The sequence below is a fragment of the Hyperolius riggenbachi genome, chromosome 2 (assembly GCF_040937935.1).
Source record: "Hyperolius riggenbachi isolate aHypRig1 chromosome 2, aHypRig1.pri, whole genome shotgun sequence".
In the NCBI taxonomy this organism is placed as follows: Eukaryota; Metazoa; Chordata; class Amphibia; order Anura; family Hyperoliidae; genus Hyperolius; species Hyperolius riggenbachi.
Window position 1 is genome coordinate 566467591 of NC_090647.1, and position 22853 is coordinate 566490443.

General features: G+C 46.4%; 3 protein-coding genes across 3 annotated transcripts; all 3 read left to right on the forward strand.

The window, feature by feature from the left end:
* Positions 1–325: 325 nt before the first annotated feature.
* LOC137547410 (E3 ubiquitin-protein ligase TRIM39-like) lies at positions 326–3035 on the forward strand. The gene has a single exon (XM_068270987.1). The coding sequence runs from the start codon at positions 337–339 to the stop codon at positions 1900–1902; it is 1566 nt and encodes a 521-aa protein (XP_068127088.1). The 5' UTR covers positions 326–336; the 3' UTR covers positions 1903–3035.
* Positions 3036–7252: 4217 nt separating this feature from the next.
* On the forward strand, positions 7253–8818 carry LOC137545308 (E3 ubiquitin-protein ligase TRIM62-like). The gene has a single exon (XM_068266423.1). The coding sequence runs from the start codon at positions 7253–7255 to the stop codon at positions 8816–8818; it is 1566 nt and encodes a 521-aa protein (XP_068122524.1).
* An 8014-nt stretch (positions 8819–16832) lies between these two features.
* Positions 16833–20479, forward strand: LOC137547414 (E3 ubiquitin-protein ligase TRIM39-like). The gene has a single exon (XM_068270991.1). It carries the CDS (start codon positions 16979–16981, stop codon positions 18542–18544), a length of 1566 nt encoding a protein of 521 aa, XP_068127092.1. The 5' UTR covers positions 16833–16978; the 3' UTR covers positions 18545–20479.
* The last annotated feature ends 2374 nt before the right edge of the window (positions 20480–22853 follow it).

The window sequence follows — 22853 nt, forward strand, 5'->3', positions numbered from 1 at the left end:
TGCAGCACTACGGAACAGCCAGCCTGTAATGAGCAGCAGATTATAGCCAGTATGTGTGCTCTACACATATCTGGCAGTGGCACCCATGTCCCCTCTCTCTCATCTACCTGTCTCCCTGCAAGGCTGCCTCCCTTCCAACAGAGCGATCCATCTCTGCTCTGCTTCCAAGACCCCGCTGCCCGCTGAGAGGGGGCGTGTCGCTCCTGGCCCCGCCCCTTTTGCGATCCGAATCGTTCATTTTGATGATTCGGATGATCGACTCATAAAATAGATTCGGATCAAAGATCCGAATCGTTCATGATCCGGACAACACTAATTCACTTCCTGCTGCCAGCCATGGCGTCTGCTGATCTGAGCGAGGAGCTGGAGTGTCCCGTCTGTCTGGCTATTTATACAGATCCTGTAACCCTGAGATGTGGTCACAACTTCTGCCGGGTCTGTATTGATCGTGTGCTGGACTCACAGGAGGGCTCTGCAGGTTATTCATGTCCTGAATGTAGAAAGAGGTTCAAGGAGCGGCCCGGACTGCAGACAAACATTGCTCTGAGGAACATAGCAGAGCGTTTCCTGCCTACTCAGCCAGATCAGGAGGCATCCGGAGTCCATTGTACTTACTGTGTGGACTCTCCTGTACCTGCTGTTATGTCCTGTCTGCACTGTGACGCTTCTCTGTGTGATAAACACCTGAGAGTCCACAGCAAGGCACCAGAACACGTCTTATGTGCCCCCACCACCTCCCCGGAGACCAGGAAATGCTCCGTCCATAAGAAGATCCTGGAGTATTACTGCACTGAGGATGCCTCATGTGTCTGTGTGTCCTGCTGTGTGATCGGGGGACATGTTGGCCATAAGATGATGTCACTGGATGAGGCCTTTAAGGAGAAGAAGATGAAGCTGAGAAATGATCTGCAGAAAATGATGGCAGATGAAAAGGAGACTGAGAAAAGAGTCCAGAGTCTAAAGGCAAGCAGAAGTACAGCAGATGGTGAAACAGAGAGAGTCACTGTCCTGTTTAGAGACCTCAGGAGACAGCTGAAGGACCTGGAGGAGAGAGTCCTGAGTGGCATCCCAAGGCAGGTACAAGGCTATGATGATGGCATCAGACGGATGGAGATAAAGAAGGAGGAGCTGTCCAGGAAGATGCGTCACATTGAGGAGCTGTGTAACATGACTGATCCATTGACTTTCCTACAGGAATCAGACACAGGTGACTCGTGTGACACGGAGGACAGACATGATAAGCAGTTCCATGATGGAGGGGATCTGGATGTGGCCGGCGTCTCACACACATTACACACAGGACTAGCTGATATCATCATGTGTGGGGTAACTGGGGGGGTCCCTATACAGCCGGCAAACATATTACTGGATGTAAACACAGCTTATAATAAGCTACATATATCGGATGACAGGAAAACTGTATCCTACTCAACAGGGCAGAAACGGCCACAAACACCAGAGAGATTTCGGCATTATCCACACGTGATGAGCATCCAGAGCTTCTCCTCAGGGCAGCATTACTGGGAAGTGGATGTTGGGAGATCAGATGTATGGAGTGTCGGGATGTGTTACCCCAGTATAGACAGGAGAGGAAATGAGTCAGAGATTGGCTGGAATAACAAGTCTTGGTGTTTGCGCAGACATAAGAAATACTACTCAGTGACACATGACAGTGATGACATCGAGTTACGTGATGGGATCCCCAGTGGTAGAGTCAGGATAGATCTGGATTATGAGGCCGGGCAGATCTCCTTTTATGCCTTGTGTGACCCCATCAAACACCTCCACACCTTCACTGCTACCTTCGTGGAGCCCCTGCATGCTGTGTTATATGTACGTTATGCGTATAATTGTATAACGATATCTGGGGGAGGCAGGGGGTGTAAGAGATCCGCCCACTAGTGACATCAATAAACTGGTTGCAGTTGTCCATAATGTTTAGTGCGTATTCAATAGCCGTAGTCACCGCTGGGAATAGTAAATATATCTAGTGTGGTTTTGAACTCATCTAACCGTTTGCCTCCCTGTGAGACTCGTAAAAAACTTGTTTTCTTGAACTTTGGTAACTTTTAGAGAACAGACATCTTGTAGCTCATGTATTCAATATTGGCCCCAAATATCTATACATCTCTAGACCTTAATTTCTCTACCACAGGTTTTTTCCCCTTAAAGGGAATGTCCGAGGTGTTTAAAAATCAACAATATACTTACCTGGGGCTTCCTCCAGCCCCTGGCAGCCGTCCTGTGCCCTCGTGGCTCCTGCTCCACTCCAGTGCAGAGGCCGCCCTCGTCAGGTCGGCATCTTACTGCGCTCCAGAGTGCGGCTCACAGACCCGCGCTGACGTCATCCGGAGCAGACTGTACTGCGCAGAACTACTGCGCCTGCATAGTACAGTCTGGATGACGTCAGTGTGACTCCATGAACCGCACGCTGGAACAGATTAGGCATCTTGCTCCGGAGGGACCCCGGGGCCACCGGCAGGGAGCAGAGCTGCGGTAAAGGCACAGGACAGCTGCAAGGGGCTGGAGGATTTTTAAACACCTCAGACCTTTATAAACCACAACAATTTTCACATCATGCTCCTCCCATTAATTTGCCAATAACTTTGTCACTGCTTATCACACCAACATGATCAATATATTGTTTCTTTCACCACCACTCAGGCTTTCTTTGGGGGTTCTTTTTTCTAAGAATTATTTCATTTTGTATGCATGTTAAAGAGAATAAGAAGCAAAAAGATGAAGAAAAATCATTATTTCTTAGTTTTCAGCCATTAGGGTCTGAGCCTACTAACGCAGTGTCCGCTTCAGTCCGCTTTTCAGCATCTGTAACATTGATATGTAACGGAAAAGTGGACACTGGACACAACTGCATTAGTGGGCTCAGCAGGCCCTTATAGGTTTAAAATATAATGTGCTATTTTAGATAAAACCCACACATTTTATTTGCGCATTTGTCCTGGCTACAACATTTAAATGATGTCCCTAGAAAAATGTAGTAAAATGTATAGCAATAATATTTTATTTGGCAATAAAGGTGTATTTTTTTCCATTTAGTGGTGTATTTTTTATACTATATCAATAATTACAAGCCTTTATTTGCAAAAATAACAGTAACATACCCTCATGACATACATATTAAAAATGTTTCTAAGGTAAGTACAGTAAAATCCCTTTCTAGTAAACTCCAAGGGACCAGGAAAAGTAGTTTACTATATCAGAATTAATCATACATTATATATTTATACAGATGCATTTGGGACCTGATAACTGAATTTATCCAGAGGTTTACTATATCAGAGTTTACTATACCAAACGAGATTCTACTGTATGTAATTTTTAAACAATGTCACTCTTTTTTTTTTTTTTTTTACAAGTCTTTTATTTTGGGAAGTATGGAGTCAAAGTAGTGTATTTATTTTTTATATAAAATAGTGTATGTGGGTGTATTTTTACATTTTTGGCCACAAGAATCTGTTTTTTACTTTCAGTTAGTGAATGAGCACAGGCATCTCACTGATGCTGGTTTTCATTGATTACAGGCAGTTTGATTGGCTTTGGGAACACACGTTCCATTCACTGATCATGGACCGGTGGGAGTGTGATGGCAACAAACAGGCGCGTGCCAGTGATCGCAAGCAGACTGGTAAATAAATAAATAGGCACATCTACGCCCCTGATGTGCAAGTGAAGTTTTAAAGGACAGCTGAAGTGAGAGGGATGTGGAGGCTGCCATATTTATTTTCTTTTAAGCGATACCAGTTGCCTGGCTGTACTGCTGATCCTGTGCTTCTAAAGAGGCCCATACACTAGTTGATTTCAGCCATCGATTGACGACCAATTGAACCGCTCTGAACGAGTCGGCTAGAAATTGATGCAGCAGGAAGCATAATCGATTGGCTGATCGATCAATTTTTGGCCGAATTCGATCGATTTGCTTGATCGGTCCGGATGGAAAATCTAGGTCGTTTGGCTTCTGGCAGACGATCGTTGGCCCACAGAGTTGCATTAGATTGAATGGTGCAATAATGCATTTCGATTGATTTTCAATAGATTTAATTCTGAAATCTGTTCCTTGTGTGTGGCGCACATCAGCTAGATTCCTGTCAGATTTGACCTGACAGGCATCTAATAGGAATTTGTCTGATGGTCGAATCTGCTGCTAATCTATAAGTGTATGGCCAATACTATTAGCCATAGCCCCTGAACAAGCTTGTAGCAGATCAGGTGTTTCTGACATTATTGTCAGATCTGACAGGATTAGCTGCATTCTTGTTTCTGGTGTGATTCAGATACTACTGCAACCAAATAGATCAGCAAGGTTGCCAGGCAAAGTGTATTGTTTAAATGGAAATAAATATGGCAGCCTGCATATTTTTCTCACTTCAGTTGCCCTTTAAGGGGTGTAGATATGCCATATACAGTGGTGTGAAAAACTGTTTGCCCCCCTCCTGCTTTCTTATTCTTTTGCATGTTTGTCACACTTAAATGTTTCTGCTCATCAAAAACCGTTAACTATTAGTCAAAGATAACATAATTGAACACAAAATGCAGTTTTAAATGATGGTTTTTATTATTAAGTGAGAAAAAAAGCTCAAAACCTACATGGCCCTGTGTGAAAAAGAAATTGCCCCCTGAATCTAACAACTGGTTGGGCCACCCTTAGCAGCAATAACTGCAATCAAGCGTTTGCGATAACTTGCAACGAGTCTTTTACAGCGCTCTGGAGGAACTTTGGCCCACTCATCTTTGCAGAATTGTTGTAATTCAGCTTTATTTGAGGGTTTTCTAGCATGAACCGCCTTTTTAAGGTCCTGCCACAACATCTCAATAGGATTCAGGTCAGGACTTTGACTAGGCCACTCCAAAGTCTTCATTTTGTTTTTCTTCAGCCATTCAGAGGTGGATTTGCTGGTGTGTTTTGGGTCATTGTCCTGCTGCAGCACCAAAGATCGCTTCAGCTTGAGTTGACGAACAGATGGCCGGACATTCTCCTTCAGGATTTTTTGGTAGACAGTAGAATTCATGGTTCCTTCTATCACAGCAAGCCTTCCAGGTCCTGAAGCAGCAAAACAACCCCAGACCATCACACTACCACCACCATATTTTACTGTTGGTATGATGTTCTTTTGCTGAAATGCTGTGTTACTTCTACGCCAGAAGTAATGGGACACGCACCTTCCAAAAAGTTCAACTTTTGTCTCGTCGGTCCACACAGTATTTTCCCAAAAGTCTTGGCAATCATTGAGATGTTTTTTTTAGCAAAATTGAGACGAGCCTTAATGTTCTTTTTGCTTAAAAGTGGTTTGCACCTTGGATATCTGCCATGCAGGCCGTTTTTGCCCAGTCTCTTTCTTATGGTGGAGTCGTGAACACTGACCTTAATTGAGGCAAGTGAGGCCTGCAGTTCTTTAGATGTTGTCCTGGGGTCTTTTGTGGCCTCTCGGATGAGTCTTCTCTGCGCTCTTGGGGTAATTTTGGTCGGCCGGCCACTCCTGGGAAGGTTGGTGGATAATGGCTCTCACTGTGGTTCACTGGAGTCCCAAAGCTTTAGAAATGGCTTTATAACCTTTACCAGACTGATAGATCTCAATTACAGTACTTTTGTTCTCATTTGTTCCTGAATTTCTTTGGATCTTGGCATGATGTCTAGCTTTTGAGGTGCTTTTGGTCTACTTCTCTGTGTCAGATAGCTCCTATTTAAGTGATTTCTTGATTGAAACAGGTGTGGCAGTAATCAGGCCTGGTGGTGACTACAGAAATTGAACTCAGGTGTGATAAACCACAGTTAAGTTATTTTTTAACAAGGGGGGGCAATCACTTTTTCACACAGGGCCATGTAGATTTGGAGGTTTTTTTTCTCACTGAATAATAAAAACCATCATTTAAAACTGCACTTTGTGTTCAATTATGTTATCTTTGACTAATAGTTATTGGTTTTTGATGAGCAGAAACATTTAAGTGTGACAAACATGCAAAAGAATAAGAAATCAGGAAGGGGGCAAATAGTTTTTCACACCACTGTAGGTTACCAAGGTAGGTGCCTCCAGTATAGGTAGCCAGTATAAATGCCCCCAGTATAGGTTAGCTAGGTAGATACCCCCAGTATAGGTAGCCAAGTATAGGTGCCTTTAGTATAGGTAGCCAAGTATAGGTGCATCCAGTATAGGTAGCCAAGTATAGGTGCCTACAGTATAGGTAGCCAGTTATAGGTACCCCTAGTATAGGTTAGCCAGTATAGTTGTCCCCAGTATAGGTTAGCTAGGTAGGTGCCCCCAGTATATTTTAGTCTGGCAGGTGCCTCCAGTATAGGTAGCCAAGTATAGGTGCCTATAGTATAGGTAGCCAGTTATAGGTACCCCTAGTATAGGTTAGCCAGTATAGTTGCTCCCAGTATAGGTTAGCTAGGTAGGTGCCTCCAGTATAGGTAGTCAGTTGAGTTGCCCCCAGTATAGTTTAGCCAGGCAGGTGCCTCCAGTATAGGTAGCTAGGTATAGGCGCAGCGGCGGGGGAGGGCAGGCAAAGCACAGTAACAATTCACCTTCCCGGATCCCCACAGCCTCTATCTTATTCCTATCCCAGGTGTCCGTTGCCTTGGTAATAGCAACCCCTGTGAAAACACGCGGTTACGTCATCAAGCGGCGCTGTTACCAACTCGACGGACGCCTGAGAGAGGAAGAAGAAAGAGGCTGTGGTGGATCCCGGAAGGTGAGTTGTTTAGCTTTATGATCGTTCTGCCCCACCACTGCTCCCCACCCCTAGCGCTGCGCCGCTTCGCTCTGGGCAGTCACCGGGTCCACTTGATCCTAGAAACGGGGCTGCCTAGTTACCACCAGCAAAGTTATAACACTTTGATGTTTGTTATACCTTATTGTTAACACTATTGTTATTTTTTTAATGTTATATTTAACTGTTATTCTATTCTTTTTATCACTTATGCTAAATTTTATATTATGAAATGTTGGTATGTGAACAGCTGTGTCTGATAGTAAGTATAATTTCAGCTGAATGAGATGTGTCATTGGTTTATACAGAAGGTAGGTTAGATAAGGGAAGGTGTGGTTGGAATGAGTGAGTTGACCATCAGCTGTGGAGGAGTTCAGGTAAAGTGGTTGGTGGGTGTTGGTAGTGAGTGTTTAGTATATTGTGGGGGGAGGAAGCTGCAGGGTCGCGGTGCATCAGGAGTTAAGCTCAGCTTCCCTCTGTAATATGATAGGACTGACTCTACTGCATTCACTTCCTGCTGCCAGCCATGGCGTCTGCTGATCTGAGCGAGGAGCTGGAGTGTCCCGTCTGTCTGGCTATTTATACAGATCCTGTAACCCTGAGATGTGGCCACAACTTCTGCCGGGTCTGTATTGATCGTGTGCTGGACTCACAGGAGGGCTCTGCAGGTTATTCCTGTCCTGAATGTAGGAAGAGGTTCAAGGAGCGGCCCGGACTGCAGACAAACATTGCTCTGAGGAACATAGCAGAGCGTTTCCTGCCTACTCAGCCAGATCAGGAGGCATCCGGAGTCCATTGTACTTACTGTGTGGACTCTCCTGTACCTGCTGTTATGTCCTGTCTGCACTGTGACGCTTCTCTGTGTGATAAACACCTGAGAGTCCACAGCAAGGCACCAGAACACGTCTTATGTGCCCCCACCACCTCCCCGGAGACCAGGAGATGCTCCGTCCATAAGAAGATCCTGGAGTATTACTGCACTGAGGATGCTGCCTGTGTCTGTGTGTCCTGCTGTGTGATCGGGGGACATGTTGGCCATAAGATGATGTCACTGGATGAGGCCTTTAAGGAGAAGAAGATGAAGCTGAGAAATGATCTGCAGAAAATGATGGCAGATGAAAAGGAGGCTGAGAAAAGAGTCCAGAGTCTAAAGGCAAGCAGAAGTACAGCAGATGGTGAAACAGAGAGAGTCACTGTCCTGTTTAGAGACCTCAGGAGACAGCTAAAGGACCTGGAGGAGAGAGTCCTGAGTGACATCCCAAGGCAGGTACAAGGCTATGATGATGGTATCAGACGGATGGAGATAAAGAAGGAGGAGCTGTCCAGGAAGATGCGTCACATTGAGGAGCTGTGTAACATGACTGATCCATTGACTTTCCTACAGGAATCAGACACAGGTGACTCGTGTGACACGGAGGACAGACATGATAAGCAGTTCCATGATGGAGGGGATCTGGATGTGGCCGGCGTCTCACACACATTACACACAGGACTAGCTGATATCATCATGTGTGGGGTAACTGGGGGGGTCCCTGTACAGCCTGCAAACATATTACTGGATGTAAACACAGCTTATAATAAGCTACATATATCGGATGACAGGAAAACTGTATCCTACTCAACAGGGCAGAAACGGCCACAAACACCAGAGAGATTTCGGCATTATCCACACGTGATGAGCATCCAGAGTTTCTCCTCAGGGCAACATTACTGGGAAGTGGATGTTGGGAGATCAGATGTATGGAGTGTCGGGATGTGTTACCCCAGTATAGACAGGAGAGGAAATGAGTCAGAGATTGGCTGGAATAACAAGTCTTGGTGTTTGCGCAGACATAAGAAATACTACTCAGTGACACATGACAGTGATGACATCGAGTTACGTGATGGGATTCCCAGTGATAGAGTCAGGATAGATCTGGATTATGAGGCCGGGCAGATCGTCTTTTATGCCTTGTGTGACCCCATCAGACACCTCCACACCTTCACTGCTACCTTCGTGGAGCCCCTGCATGCTGTGTTATATGTACGTTATGCGTATAATTGTATAACGATATCTGGGGGAGGCAGGGGGTGTAAGAGATCCGCCCACTAGTGACATCAATTAACTGTTTGCAGTTGTACATAATGTTTAGTGCGTATTCAATAGCCGTAGTCACTGCTGGGAATAGTAAATATATCTAGTGTGGTTTTGAACTCATCTAACCGTTTGCCTCCGTGTGAGACTCGTAAAAAACTTGTTTTCTTGATCTTTGGTAACTTATAGAGAACAGACATCTTGTAGCTCATGTATTCAATATTGGCCCCAAATATTTATACATCTCTAGACCTTAATTTCTCTACCACAGGTTTTTTCCCCTTAAAGGGAATGTCCGAGGTGTTTAAAAATCAACAATATACTTACCTGGGGATTCCTCCAGCCCCTGGCAGCCGTCCTGTGCCCTCGCCGCAGCTCCGATGGCTCCCGGTCCCCTCCAGTGCAGAGGCCGCCCTCGTCAGGTCGGCATCTCACTGCACTCCAGAGTGCGGCTCACAGACTCGCGCTGACGTCATCCGGAGCAGACTGTACACCGCAGAACTACTGCGCCTGCGTAGTACAGTCTGGATGACGTCAGTGTGACTCCATGAACCGCACGCTGGAGCAGATTAGGCATCTTGCTCCGGAGGGACCCCGGGGCCACCGGCAGGGAGCAGAGCTGCGGTAAAGGCACAGGACAGCTGCAAGGGGCTGGAGGAAGCCCCAGGTAAGTAGATTTTTGATTTTTAAACACCTCAGACCTTTATAAACCACAACAATTTTCACATCATGCTCCTCCCATTAATTTGCCAATAACTTTGTCACTGCTTATCACACCAAAATGATCAATATATTGTTTCTTTCACCACCACTTAGGCTTTCTTTGGGGGGTTCTTTTTTCTAAGAATTATTTTATTTTGTATGCATTTTAAAGAGAATAAGAAGCAAAAAGATGAAGAAAAATCATTATTTCTTAGTTTTCAGCCATTAGGGACTGAGCCCACTAACGGAGTGTTCGCTTCAGTCCGCTTTTCAGCGTCTGTAACATTGATATGTAACTGAAAAGTGGACACAACTGCATTAGTGGGCTCAGGCCCTTATAGTTTTAAAATAACATTTGCTATTTTAGATAAAACCCACACATTTTATTTGCGCATTTGTCCTGGCTACAACATTTAAATGATGTCCCTAGTAAAATGTAGTAAAATATATAGCGATAATATTTTATTTGGCAATAAAGGTGTATTTTTTTTCCATTTAGTGGTGTTTTTTTTTATACTATATCAATAATTACAACCCTTTATTTGCAAAAATAACAGTAACATACCCTCATGACATACATATTAAAAATGTTTCTAAGGTAAGTACAGTAGAATCCCGTTATAGTAAATGACAAGGGACCAGGAAAAGTAGTTTACTATATCAGAATTGATCATACATTATATATTTATACAGATGCATTTGGGACCTGATAACTGAATTTATTATATCCAGATGTTTACTATATCAGAGTTTACTATACCAAACGAGATTCCACTGTATGTAATTTTTAAACAATGTCACTCTTTTTTTTTTTTTTACAAGTCTTTTATTTTGGGACGTATGGAGTCAAAGAAGTGTATTTATTTTTTATATAAAATAGTGTATGTGGGTGTATTTTTACATTTTTTGCCACAAGAATCTGTTTTTTACTTTCAGTTAGTGAATGAGCACAGGCATCTCACTGATGCTGGTTTTCATTGATTACAGGCAGTTTGATGGGCTTTGGGAACGCATGTTCCATTCACTGATCATGGACCGGTGGGAGTGTGATGGCAACAAACAGGCGCGTGCCAGTGATCGCAAGCCGACTGGTAAATAAATAAATAGGCACATCTACGCCCCTGATGTGCAAGTGAAGTTTTAAAGGACAGCTGAAGTGAGAGGGATATGGAGGCTGCCATATTTATTTCCTTTTAAGCAATACCAGTTGCCTGGCTGTCCTGCTGATCTTCTGCCGCTAAAGGGGCCCATACACTGGTTGATTTCAGCCATCGATTGACGACCAATTCAACCGCTCTGAACGAGTCGGCTAGAAATTGATGCAGCAGGAAGCATAATCGATTGGCTGATCGATCGATTTCTGGCTGATTTCGATCGATTTGCTTGATTGGTCCGGATGGAAAATCTAGGTCGTTTGGCTTCTGGCAGACGATCGTTGGCCCGTAGAGTTGCATTAGATTGAATGGTGCAATAATGCATTTCGATTGATTTTCAATAGATTTAATTCTGAAATCTGTTCCTTGTGTGTGGCACACATCAGCTAGATTCCTGTCAGATTTGACCTGACAGGCATCTAATAGGAATTTGTCTGATGGTCGAATCTGCTGCTAATCTATAAGTGTATGGCCAATACTATTAGCCATAGCCCCTGAACAAGCTTGTAGCAGATCAGGTGTTTCTGACACTATTGTCAGATCTGACAGGATTAGCTGCATTCTTGTTTCTGGTGTGATTCAGATACTACTGCAACCAGTAGCTGGATAGTGGCTGGATAGAGGTGGTGGCTTGATAGAGTACTGATTAAGGGCTCTGCCTTTGACATGGGAGACCAGGGTTCGAATCCTGGCTAGGTCAAGTACCTATTTAGTAAGGAGTTCAAGGCAAGACTCCCTAATATTGCAGGGTGGCCTCTTGAGCGCGTCCCAGTGACTGCAGCTCTTGAGCGCTTTGAGTCCGACAGGAGAAAAGCGCTATACAAATGTTCAGATTATTATTATAAATAGATCAGCAAGGTTGCCAGGCAAAGTGTATTGTTTAAATGGAAATAAATATGGCAGCCTGCATATTCTTCTCACTTCAGTTGCCCTTTAAGGGGTGTAGATATGCCATATATATGTACATACAGAATTTGCATATCCCTGCATGAACTCAGCTTTTTTTGCATCTCATTGATCATCCCTTTTTAAAATAAGAGTCCAGTGAATCCCTAAAAAAAAAATCAGTGAAGGGAGGGGAAGCATCAAAGGGGGCAGGGAAGTTCCTGCAAGCCCTGCAGCTCCTCCCCCAAGCCCTGCAGCTCCTCCCCCAAGCCCTGCAGTTCCTCCCCCATAGTCAGCAGCTTTCAGAGGAGTACCCCCCCCCCCCCAATAGCACCCACATAACTGGGACCTCTCCCAGCAGGGACCTCTCTTGCTCTGGGGACACAGAGGGGTGGTGTATCTGACTCCTGTGAACTGGAATCTGGTTGCTAGCGGTTACTGCAGTGCCACTGTCACTGTATTACTGTATAAGCTGCACTGAATCCTAATCATTGGGTCTCCACCTTGCTAGGGTCGCCCCCCCCCCCCCCCCCCCCGTATAGATGTAGCAGGACCACCTCCTCCACGTGACATGTCAAGGAGAGAGGGAGGGGCTTAATGGCTGGGGTTGGTCGGAACAACCAAATTCTGATTTTGTTGAAATTCTGTGTTCCGCAGGCAAATACCAAATTTTGCGTTCCAAAGGCATTTTCTATTGAAGTCAATGCACCGATTTCCGTGGAGAATAGCAAAGCCCCTGTATACGCTATCATCACCAAATGTGCCGTGTAAATTGGGGGGGGGGGGGGTCAGTAGGAAAATGGTAAAAACAAATTGAGAAAAAATCCTGTAGTTTTTGAATCAAAATCAGAGCAGGAGGAGGAAGATATGTCACGGTTCCATGGGGAAGCTGCAGGAGATGAGGTGTTCTCTGTTAAATAGTCAACTACGTCCTGACAATATTGGGAGTTGATGACACGTGCCTTCTGAACACTGTACTTTGGTCCAGGGCCGCACGAAATCACTTCAACACGACCTCGAACAGACCTGCCGGCCGGGTGGCCTGCCTCTGGCTTGGTCTCTGCCTCTTGTTTTGTCCATATTGGGGGGGATGAAGTGAAAGGTATGCACTGACTTGACTAATACAATGTGCAGTCACACAGATGCAGTGAAAGGTATACACTGACTGCTGGTATAATACAATGTGCTGTCACACAGGTGCAGTGAAAGGTATACACTGACTGCTGGTATAATACAATGTGCAGTCACACAGGTGCAGTGAAAATGGATGCACTGACTGCTTGCTGGTATATAAAACAGTGTGCGGTCACGCAGATGCAGTGAAAGGTATGCAATGACTGCTGGTATAACAATGTGCGGTCACACAGGTGCAGTGAAAAGGTATGCACTGACTGCTGGTATAATACAATGTGCAGGCACACAGATGCAGTGAAAAGGTATGCACTGACTGGTATATAAAACACTGTGGTGTCAAACAGATGCAGTGAAAGATATACACTGACTGCTGGTATAATACAATGTGCAGTCACACAGGTGCAGTGAAAAGGTATGCAGTGACTGGTATACAATGTGCAGTCACACAGGTGCAGTGAAAGGTATGCAGTGACTGGTATACAATGTGCAGTCACACAGGTGCAGTGAAAAGGTATGCAGTGACTGCTGGTATAACAATGTGCAGTCACACAAGTGCAGTGAAAGGTATGCAGTGACTGCTGGTATAACAATGTGCAGTCACACAGGTGCAGTGAAAAGGTATGCAGTGACTGACTGGTATATAAAACAGCGTGCTGTCACACAGGTGCAGTGAAAGGTATGCAGTGACTGGTATATAAAACAGCGTGCTGTCACACAGGTGCAGTGAAAGGTATGCAGTGACTGGTATTATAATACAATGTGCAGCAGTCACACAGGTGCAGTGAAAAGGTATGCACTGAATGTGCTGGGCCTGGCACAGTATAGCAATCAGCAAGGGCCAGCTGTGACAGGCAGGGCTGTATATGCAGTGTCAGTGGGCCACAAAAAAAAAAAAAACACATTAAAAGAACATTAGCTCTCAAAAGGGCTTTTTTGGGGTGCTTTTCAGCAACAAACATCAGCAAGTAGGGCTGGATTTAGGCCAAGGTCTCCTAGGCCATAGCCTAGGGCACCACAGGAGCAAGGGCACCAAAGCAGCAGGCTAAACTGGTGCAGCATTTGCAAGCTTGCAAATGTTGCAATGCAGAGAGATCAGGCAAGCGCTTAACCGCGGTACTCTGCTGCTAGCCACCTGTGCAGCAGCCACCTTGCTCTCTGTGCACGTTTTCATTGTGGCCGGCGGCTATGGACTTGGGCAGCATTGGAGACAGAAGGGAAAAGGAAGCTTCTGCACTGGAGACGAGCAGAGAAATGAGTGACACTGATGGCTGCTGCGGTGAGCTGGCTACCTATACTGAAGGGGGGGGGGGGGGAAGGGATTAACCCCCTTGGCGGTATGAAAAATACCGCCAGGGGGAAGCGCAACAGTTTTTTTTAATTTTTTTTTTTTTTTTATCATGTAGCGAGCCGAGGGCTCGCTACATGATAGCCGCTGCTCAGCGGCATCCCCCCAGCCCCGCCGATCGCCTCCGGCGATAGGCGATCAGGAAATCCCGTTCAAAGAACGGGATTTCCTGGAGGGCTTCCCCCGTCGCCATGGCGACGGGGCGGGATGACGTCACCGACGTCACCGACGTCGGGACGTCATTGGGAGACCCGATCCACCCCTCGGCGCTGCCTGGCACTGATTGGCCAGGCAGCGCTCGGGGTCTGGGGGGGGGGGGGCCGCGCGCCGCACCGGATAGCGGCGATCGGGCGCGCGGCGGCGGCGATCGGGGTGCTGGCACAGCTAGCAAAGTGCTAGCTGCGTCCAGCAAAAAAAAAATTAAGCAAATCGGCCCAGCAGGGCCTGAGCGGCACCCTCCGGCGGCTTACCCCGTGTCACACACGGGGTTACCGCTAAGGAGGTTAAAGGACAGCTGAAGTGAGAAGAATATGGAGGCTGCCATATTTATTTCCTTTTAAATAATACCAGTGGACTGGCTGTCCTGCTAATACTTTTAGCCATGAACAAGCATGCAGCAGATCAGGTGTTTCTGACATTATTGTCAGATCTGACAAGATTAGCTGCATGCTTGTTTCTGGTGTGGATCAGACACTTCTGCAGAGAAATAGACCAGCAGGGCTGCCAGGCAACTGGTATTGTTTAAAAGGAAATAAATATGGTAGCCTCCATATGCCTCTCATTACAGTTGTCATTTAAGGGAGTCATCTGGAGGAAAAGGGGGAGGGGTCATCTGGCTACCTATACTGGGGGGGTCATCAGGCTATCTACACTAGAGGGAAGGGGTCTTCCTATACTGGAGGGAATGGGGAGGGGTCATCTCGCTACCTATACTGGGGGGTCACCAGGCTACCTACACTAGAGGGAAGGGGTCTTCCTATACTGGAGGGAAGGGGGAGGGGTCATCTCGCTACCTATACTGGGGGGTCACCAGGCTACCTACACTAGAGGGAAGGGGTCTTCCTATACTGGAGGGAAGGGGGGGGGGTCATCTCGCTACCTATACTGGGGGGTCACCAGGCTATCTACACTAGAGGGAAGGGGTCTTCCTATACTGGAGGGAAGGGGGAGGGGTCATCTCGCTACCTATAGCGAAGAGGGACGGCTGGTGACAGTGGCCTTGGGCGGTATAGAGTACAGATCCGGCCCTGTCAGCAAGGAGCAAGCTAACAGACCTCCTAACTATCGCCTTCCCTATCTCTCCAATGTCTCTCCCTTCTCTCACTATAGCAGCAGCAGACAGAGTGAGAACATTGCCGACGCTGCTGCCTTTTATAAGGGGGGGGGGGTCCAAGAGGGAGTGCAGTCTGATTGGCTGCCATGTGTCTGCTGACTGTGATGTAGAGGGTCAAAGCTTAGCCCAATGATGTAGTATAGGGGGCGGGTCGAAAGGTAGCGTTTCGATGCAAACGCGAATCCGCGTTGTTTGCGCGAACAAGTTCACGTTTAAACCGTTCTAGCCAGGTCTAGGTGCTGCCAGTATAGGTAGCCAGGTTTAGGTCCCTCCAGTATAGGTAGCCAGGCATATATGCCCCCGGTATAGGTAGCCAGGCATATATGCCCCCGGTATAGGTAGCCAGGCATATATGCCCCCGGTATAGGTAGCCAGGTATAGGTGCCCCCAATATAGCTAGCCAGGTTTAGGTCCCCCCGGTATAGGTAGCCAGGTATAGGTGCCTCAGTATAGATAGCCAGTATAGTTACCCACAGTAAAAGTAGACAGTATAGTTCCCGTCAGTATAGGATACCCAGGTAGGTGCCTCCAGTATAGGTAGCCAGTATAGTTGCCCCCAGTATAGGCTAGCTAGGTAAGTACCCCCCCCCCAGTATAGGTAGCCAAGTATAGGGGCCTCCAGTATAGGTAGCCAGTTATAAGTACCCCTAGTATAGGTTAGCCAGTATAGTTTCCCTGAGTATAGGTTAGCTAGGTAGATGCATTCAGTATAGTTAGTCAGTATAGGTGCCACCAGTATAGTTTAGTCAGGCAAGTGCCTCCAGTATAGGTAGCCAGTATAGTTGCCCCCAATATAGGTAGCCAGTTATGGGTACCCCTAGTATAGGTAGCCAGTATAGTTGCCCCCAGTATAAGTTAGCTAGGTAGGTGCCTCCAGTATAGGTAGCCAATATAGTTGCCCCCAGTATAGGTAGCCAATTATAGGTACCCCTAGTATAGGTTAGCCAGTATGGTTGCCCCCAGTATAGGTGAGCTAGGTAGGTGCCTCCAGTATTTGTAGCCAGTATAGTTGCCCCAGTATAGGTAGCTAGGTATAGGCGCAGCGGCAGGGGAGAGCAGGCACAGTGCAGTAACAACTCACCTTCCAGGATCCCCACAGCCTCTATCTTCTTCCTCTCCCATGTGTCCGTTGCCTTGGTAATAGCAACCCCTGTGAAAACATGCGGTTATGTCATCAACGGGGCGCTGTTACCAACTCGACGGATGCCACCACCAGCATAGTTATAACACTTTGATTTTTGTTATACGTTGACACTGTTGTTATTTTTTTATGGTTGTTTAACTGTTATTCTATAATTTATATCACTTATGCTACATTTTATATTATGAAATGTTTGTATGTGAACAGCTGTGGCTGATAGTAAAGTATAATTTCAGCTGAATGAGTTGTGTCATTGGTTTATACAGAAGGTAGGTTAGATAAGGGAAGGTGTGGTTGGAATGAGTGAGTTGACCATCAGCTGTGGAGGAGTTCAGGTAAAGTGGTTGGTGGGTGTTGGTAGTGAGTGTTTAGTATATTGTGGGGGGAGGAAGCTGCAGGGTCGCGGTGCATCAGGAGTTAAGCTCAGCTTCCCTCTGTAATATGATAGGACTGACTCTACTGCATTCACTTCCTGCTGCCAGCCATGGCGTCTGCTGATCTGAGCGAGGAGCTGGAGTGTCCCGTCTGTCTGGCTATTTATACAGATCCTGTAACCCTGAGATGTGGCCACAACTTCTGCCGGGTCTGTATAGATCGTGTGCTGGACTCACAGGAGGGCTCTGCAGGTTATTCCTGTCCTGAATGTAGGAAGAGGTTCAAGGAGCGGCCCGGACTGCAGACAAACATTGCTCTGAGGAACATAGCAGAGCGTTTCCTGCCTACTCAGCCAGATCAGGAGGCATCCGGAGTCCTCTGTACTTACTGTGTGGACTCTCCTGTACCTGCTGTTATGTCCTGTCTGCACTGTGACGCTTCTCTGTGTGATAAACACCTGAGAGTCCACAGCAAGGCACCAGAACACGTCTTATGTGCCCCCACCACCTCCCCGGAGACCAGGAGATGCTCCGTCCATAAGAAGATCCTGGAGTATTACTGCACTGAGGATGCCTCATGTGTCTGTGTGTCCTGCTATGTGATCGGGGGACATGTTGGTCATAAGATGATGTCACTGGATGAGGCCTTTAAGGAGAAGAAGAAGAAGCTGAGAAATGATCTGCAGAAACTGATGGTAGATGAAAAGGAGACTGAGAAAAGAGTCCAGAGTCTAAAGGCAAGCAGAAGTACAGCAGATGCTGAAACAGAGAGAGTCACTGCCCTGTTTAGAGACCTCGGGAGACAGCTGAAGGACCTGGAGGAGAGAGTCCTGAGTGACATCCCAAGGCAGGTACAAGGCTATGATGATGGTATCAGACAGCTGGAGAAAAAGAAGGAGAAGCTGTCCAGAAAGATGCGTCACATTGAGGAGCTGTGTAACATGACTGATCCACTGACTGTCTTACAGGAATCAGACACAGGTGACTCGTGTGACACGGAGGACAGACATGATAAGCAGTTCCATGATGGAGGGGATCTGGATGTGGCCGGCATCTCACACACATTACACACAGGACTAGCTGATATCATGTGTGGGGTAACTGGGGGGGTCCCTATACAGCCTGCAGACATATTACTGGATGTAAACACAGCTTATAATAGTCTACATATATCCGATGACAGGAAAACTGTATCCTACTCACAAAGCCAAAAACGTCCACGAACACCAGAGAGATTTAAGGATTATCCTCATGTGATGAGCATCCAGAGCTTCTCCTCAGGGCGACATTACTGGGAAGTGGATGTTGGGGGATCAGATGTATGGAGTGTCGGGATGTGTTACCCCAGTATAGCCAGGAGAGGAGACGAGTCAGAGATTGGAGAGAATAACAAGTCTTGGTGTTTGTGGAGAGATGAAGATTTCTACTCGGTGAGACATGACAGTGATGAGATCGAGTTACGTGATGGGATCCCCAGTGATAGAGTCAGGATATATCTGGATTATGAGGCCGGGCAGATCTCCTTTTACGCCCTGTGTGACCCCATCAGACACCTCCACACCTTCACTGCTACCTTCGTGGAGCCCCTGCATGCTGTGTTATATGTACTTTATGTGTATAACCGTATAACGATATCTGGGGGAGCCAGGGGGCGTAAGAGATCCGCCCACTGGTGACATCAATAAACTGTTTGCAGCTGTCCATAATGTTTAGTGCGTATTCAATAGCCGTAGTCACCGCTGGGAATAGTAAATATATCTAGTGTGGTTTTGAACTCATGCACCGTTTGCCTCCTTGTAAGACTCTTAAAAAACTTGTTTTCTTGAACTTTAGTAAATTTTTGAGAACAGAAGGTACATCATTTAGCTCGTGTATTCAATATTTGCCCCAAATATCTATACATCTCTAGACCTTAATTTCTCAACCACTGGTTTTTTCCCTTTAACCTCCCTGGTGGTAATCCCGACCTGACCTGAGCTGTGATTTCTATGAGCGCAGCGGTAAGCCTGACCTGAGCACGGCCTGTGATCTCCATGTGCGCAGCGGTAAGCCTGACCTGAGCACGGCCTGTGATCTCCATGTGCACAGCGGTAAGCCTGACCTGAGCACGGGCTGTGATATCTATGTGCGCAGCGGTAAGCCTGACCTGAGCACGGCCTGTGATCTCCATGTGCGCAGCGGTAAGCCTGACCTGAGCACGGGCTGTGATCTCCATGTGCGCAGCGGTAAGCCTGACCTGAGCACGGCCTGTGATCTCCATGTGCGCAGCGGTAAGCCTGACCTGAGCACGGGCTGTGATCTCCATGTGCGCAGCGGTAAGCCTGACCTGAGCACGGCCTGTGATCTCCATGTGCGCAGCGGTAAGCCTGACCTGAGCACGGCCTGTGATCTCCATGTGCGCAGCGGTAAGCCTGACCTGAGCACGGCCTGTGATCTCCATGTGCGCAGCGGTAAGCCTGACCTGAGCACGGCCTGTGATCTCCATGTGCGCAGCGATAAGCCTGACCTGAGCACGGCCTGTGATCTCCATGTGCGCAGCGGTAAGCCTGACCTGAGCACGGCCTGTGATTTCTATGTGCGCAGCGGTAAGCTCGTGCTCAGGTCAGGCTGTCAGAAATGTGCCCCCTGCTTTGCTGAACTGGGTCCCGTGCGCGATCAGCGCTGCCAGCGGGACCCAGGCTTCTCCCCTGGAATAATTTTTCTCCAGTTTTTCGGCCGCTGGGATCCCCAAGTACCCTCTATTCTTCTGGCGACCCGGCGGGGCGGCAAGGGCATCGTGAAGTTACGCGGTGGGGGTGGGGCTAATTTTTAAAGTGGACCTGAAGATGTTCAGGTCCAAAACTAATGTAAAAGAAAAGAGAGAAATCGGTCTGTATGTATGTGTATGTATATATATATATATATATATATATATATATATATATATATATATATATTATTCATATACAGTATATATATATATATACACACACGTAGTTACATGTATGTATATGCTTGGACTTGCATGTATGTACATGCATGTCCATGTATGTACCTGCATGTATGTACAAGCATGTACATGTACGTACATATATGTACGTACATACACATACATACATACACATACATGTACATACATACACATACATGTACATACATACATACACATACATGTACGTACATACAGGTATGTACATACATGTACATACAGGTATGTACGTGCACACATGTACATATGTATGTAAATGTACGTATGTATGTACATGTATGTGTATGTATGTACATACATGTATGTATGTACATGTTTCTATGTACATGTGTTTGTGTGTGTGTGTGTGTATATATATATATATAGAGAGAGAGAGAGTGAGAGTGTTTAGCCTCATTTGTCTCTAATCACAAGTTGTAATTTGATCTCTCCCCTGTGTCACCTGACTGCCAAGGCAGAGATGGCAGAAAAGCTTATTTGAAAGCACAGGATAGTAACAATATAGCCATTTTGTTCCCAACTGCTTCTGAGCTAATTGCTTCTGCCATACTGTTACTGACCTCTGCCCTGTTTTTGACTATTCTATTATTAGTACCGTTTCAAAATGTTTACGTGTTTTCATAAATGTAATTAATTCACAAAATGTGTGTTCTAGTCTTTTATTTCTATGCAGAAGGTCTACCAGGCTTCTACTCTGTCATATTTTGGTTTTGGACTTAAGAATTGCAGGCTGAAAATTCTAGAAAAAATGTACCACTTTTGACTGACAATTCCAGACTGAAAAGCACCGCCAGGGAGGTTCAAGGGAATGTCCGAGGTGTTTAAAAATCAACAATATACTTACTTATACTGACCTGGGGCTTCCTCCAGCCCCTGGCAGCTGTCCTGTGCCCTCGTGGCTCCTGGTCCCCTCCAGTGCAGATGCCACCCTCAGCAGGTTGGCATCTTACTGCACTCCAGCGTGCGGCTCACGGACTCGCGCTGACATCATCCGGAGCAGACTGTCCTGCGCAGAACTACTGCGCCTGCATAGTACAGTCTGGATGACGTCAGTGTGACTCCATGAACCGCACGCTGGAGCGTATTAGGCATCTTGCACCAGAGGGGACCCCGGGCCACCGGCAGGGAGCAGAGCTGCGGTGAAGGCACAGGACAGCTGCAAGGGGCAGGAGGAAGCTCCAGGTAAGTAGATTTCAGATTTTTAAACACCTCAGACCTTCCCTTTAAAAACCGCAACAATTTTCACATCATGCTCCTCCCATTCATTTGCCAATAACTTTGTCACTGCTTATCACACCAAAATGATCCATATATTGTTTCTTTTACCACCACTTAGGCTTTCTTTGGGGGGGAAGGGGTGCTTTTTTCTAAGAATTATTTTAATTTGTATGCATTATAAAGAGACTAAGAAGCAAAAAGAAGGAAAAAAGATCATTATTTCTTAGTTTTCAGTGTCTGCTTCTGTCCGCTTTTCAGCATCTGTAACATTCAGGGCCCGTTTCCACTAGAGCCAATGTGCATGCGTTTCCTGCATGCAGATTCGCATAGCCAATACAAGTGGATCGGACTGTTTCCATAGGTCAGAATTTCTGTGCGTTTTTCTGTGCAGAAAAAATCTGCACGGCAGAGCCCTCGGAATTCGCTCGCCGCACACAGCTATGCGAATCGCATACAATGTATTTAATAGGAAAACCGCGATTTCGCATGAAACCAATGTAAAATCACACAGGCACTGACATGGTTAAAATCGCATATACACTAACCTATGTGAAATCGCGGTAAAATTTGCATGCGATTTCGTTAGCGGTGAATCCGCAGCGATTCCGCACCGCACAAGTGGAAACGGGCCCTGATATGTAACTGAAAAGTGGACACAACTGCATTTGTGGGCTCAGCAGGCCCTTATAGTTTTAAAATAAAATGTGCTATTTTAGATAAAACCCAAACATTTTATTTCGGCATTTGTCTTGGCTACAACATTTAAAGAGACACTGAAGTCTCTAAAAAAAGTATTTTCATTTCATAAATATGTTTAATATGTTATCCCTAACTAAACTGTCGCATCCCCGCGGCTGTAATCTATCTAAGTCCCACCAAACTCCGCGGCGGAGAATGCGGCGGTTTAGTTAGGGATAACATATTAAACATGTTTTTGAAATAAAAAGACTTTTTTTTAGAGACTTCAGAGTCTCTTTTACCTCCTTGGCGGTAATCCCGAGCTGAGCTCGGGGTATGCCGCCGGAGGTCGCCGCTCAGGCCCTGCTGGGCCGATTTCAGTTCTGAAAAAAGCAGCACACGCAGCTGGCACTTTGCCAGCCGCGTGTGCTGCCCGATCGCCGCCGCTCCGCGGCGATCCGCCGCGTGCAGAGGCGAAAGAGGGTCCCCCCAGCCGCCCGAGCCCAGCGCAGCCGGAACAAACAGTTCCGGCCGGCGCTAGGGGCTGGATCGGGCGGCTCTGACGTCAGGACGTCGACTGACGTCTATGACGTCACTCCGCTCGTCGCCATGGCGACGAGGAAAGCGAAACAAGATAGGCCTATCTTGTTACTTTCGATTGCCGGAGGCGATCGAAAGTACGGATCAGGAGCGCCCTCTAGTGGGCTTTCATGCAGCCAACTTTCAGTTGGCTGCATGAAATATTTTTTTTTTTATTAAAAAAAAAACACATTGCAGCCTCCCTGGCAAAATAAATAAACCGCCAGGGAGGTTAAATGATGTCCCTAGTAAAATGTATAGCGATAATATTTTGTTTGGCAATAAAGGTGTTTTTTTTTTCCATTTAGTGGTGTTTTTTTATACTATATCAATAATTACAATCCTTTATTTTCGAAAATAACAGTAATATACCCTCATGACATACATATTAAAAATGTCTCTAAGGTAACATCAACTCAGCTTTTTTTGACCCCGCATTGTCCATGGTATGGGGGGGCTCTGGGGGAGAGGAGCAGCCAAGCCTTCCCCTCTCCCCCAGAGCCATTGTCTAATCCATAAACAAGGGCCTCTTCCCCACCTCC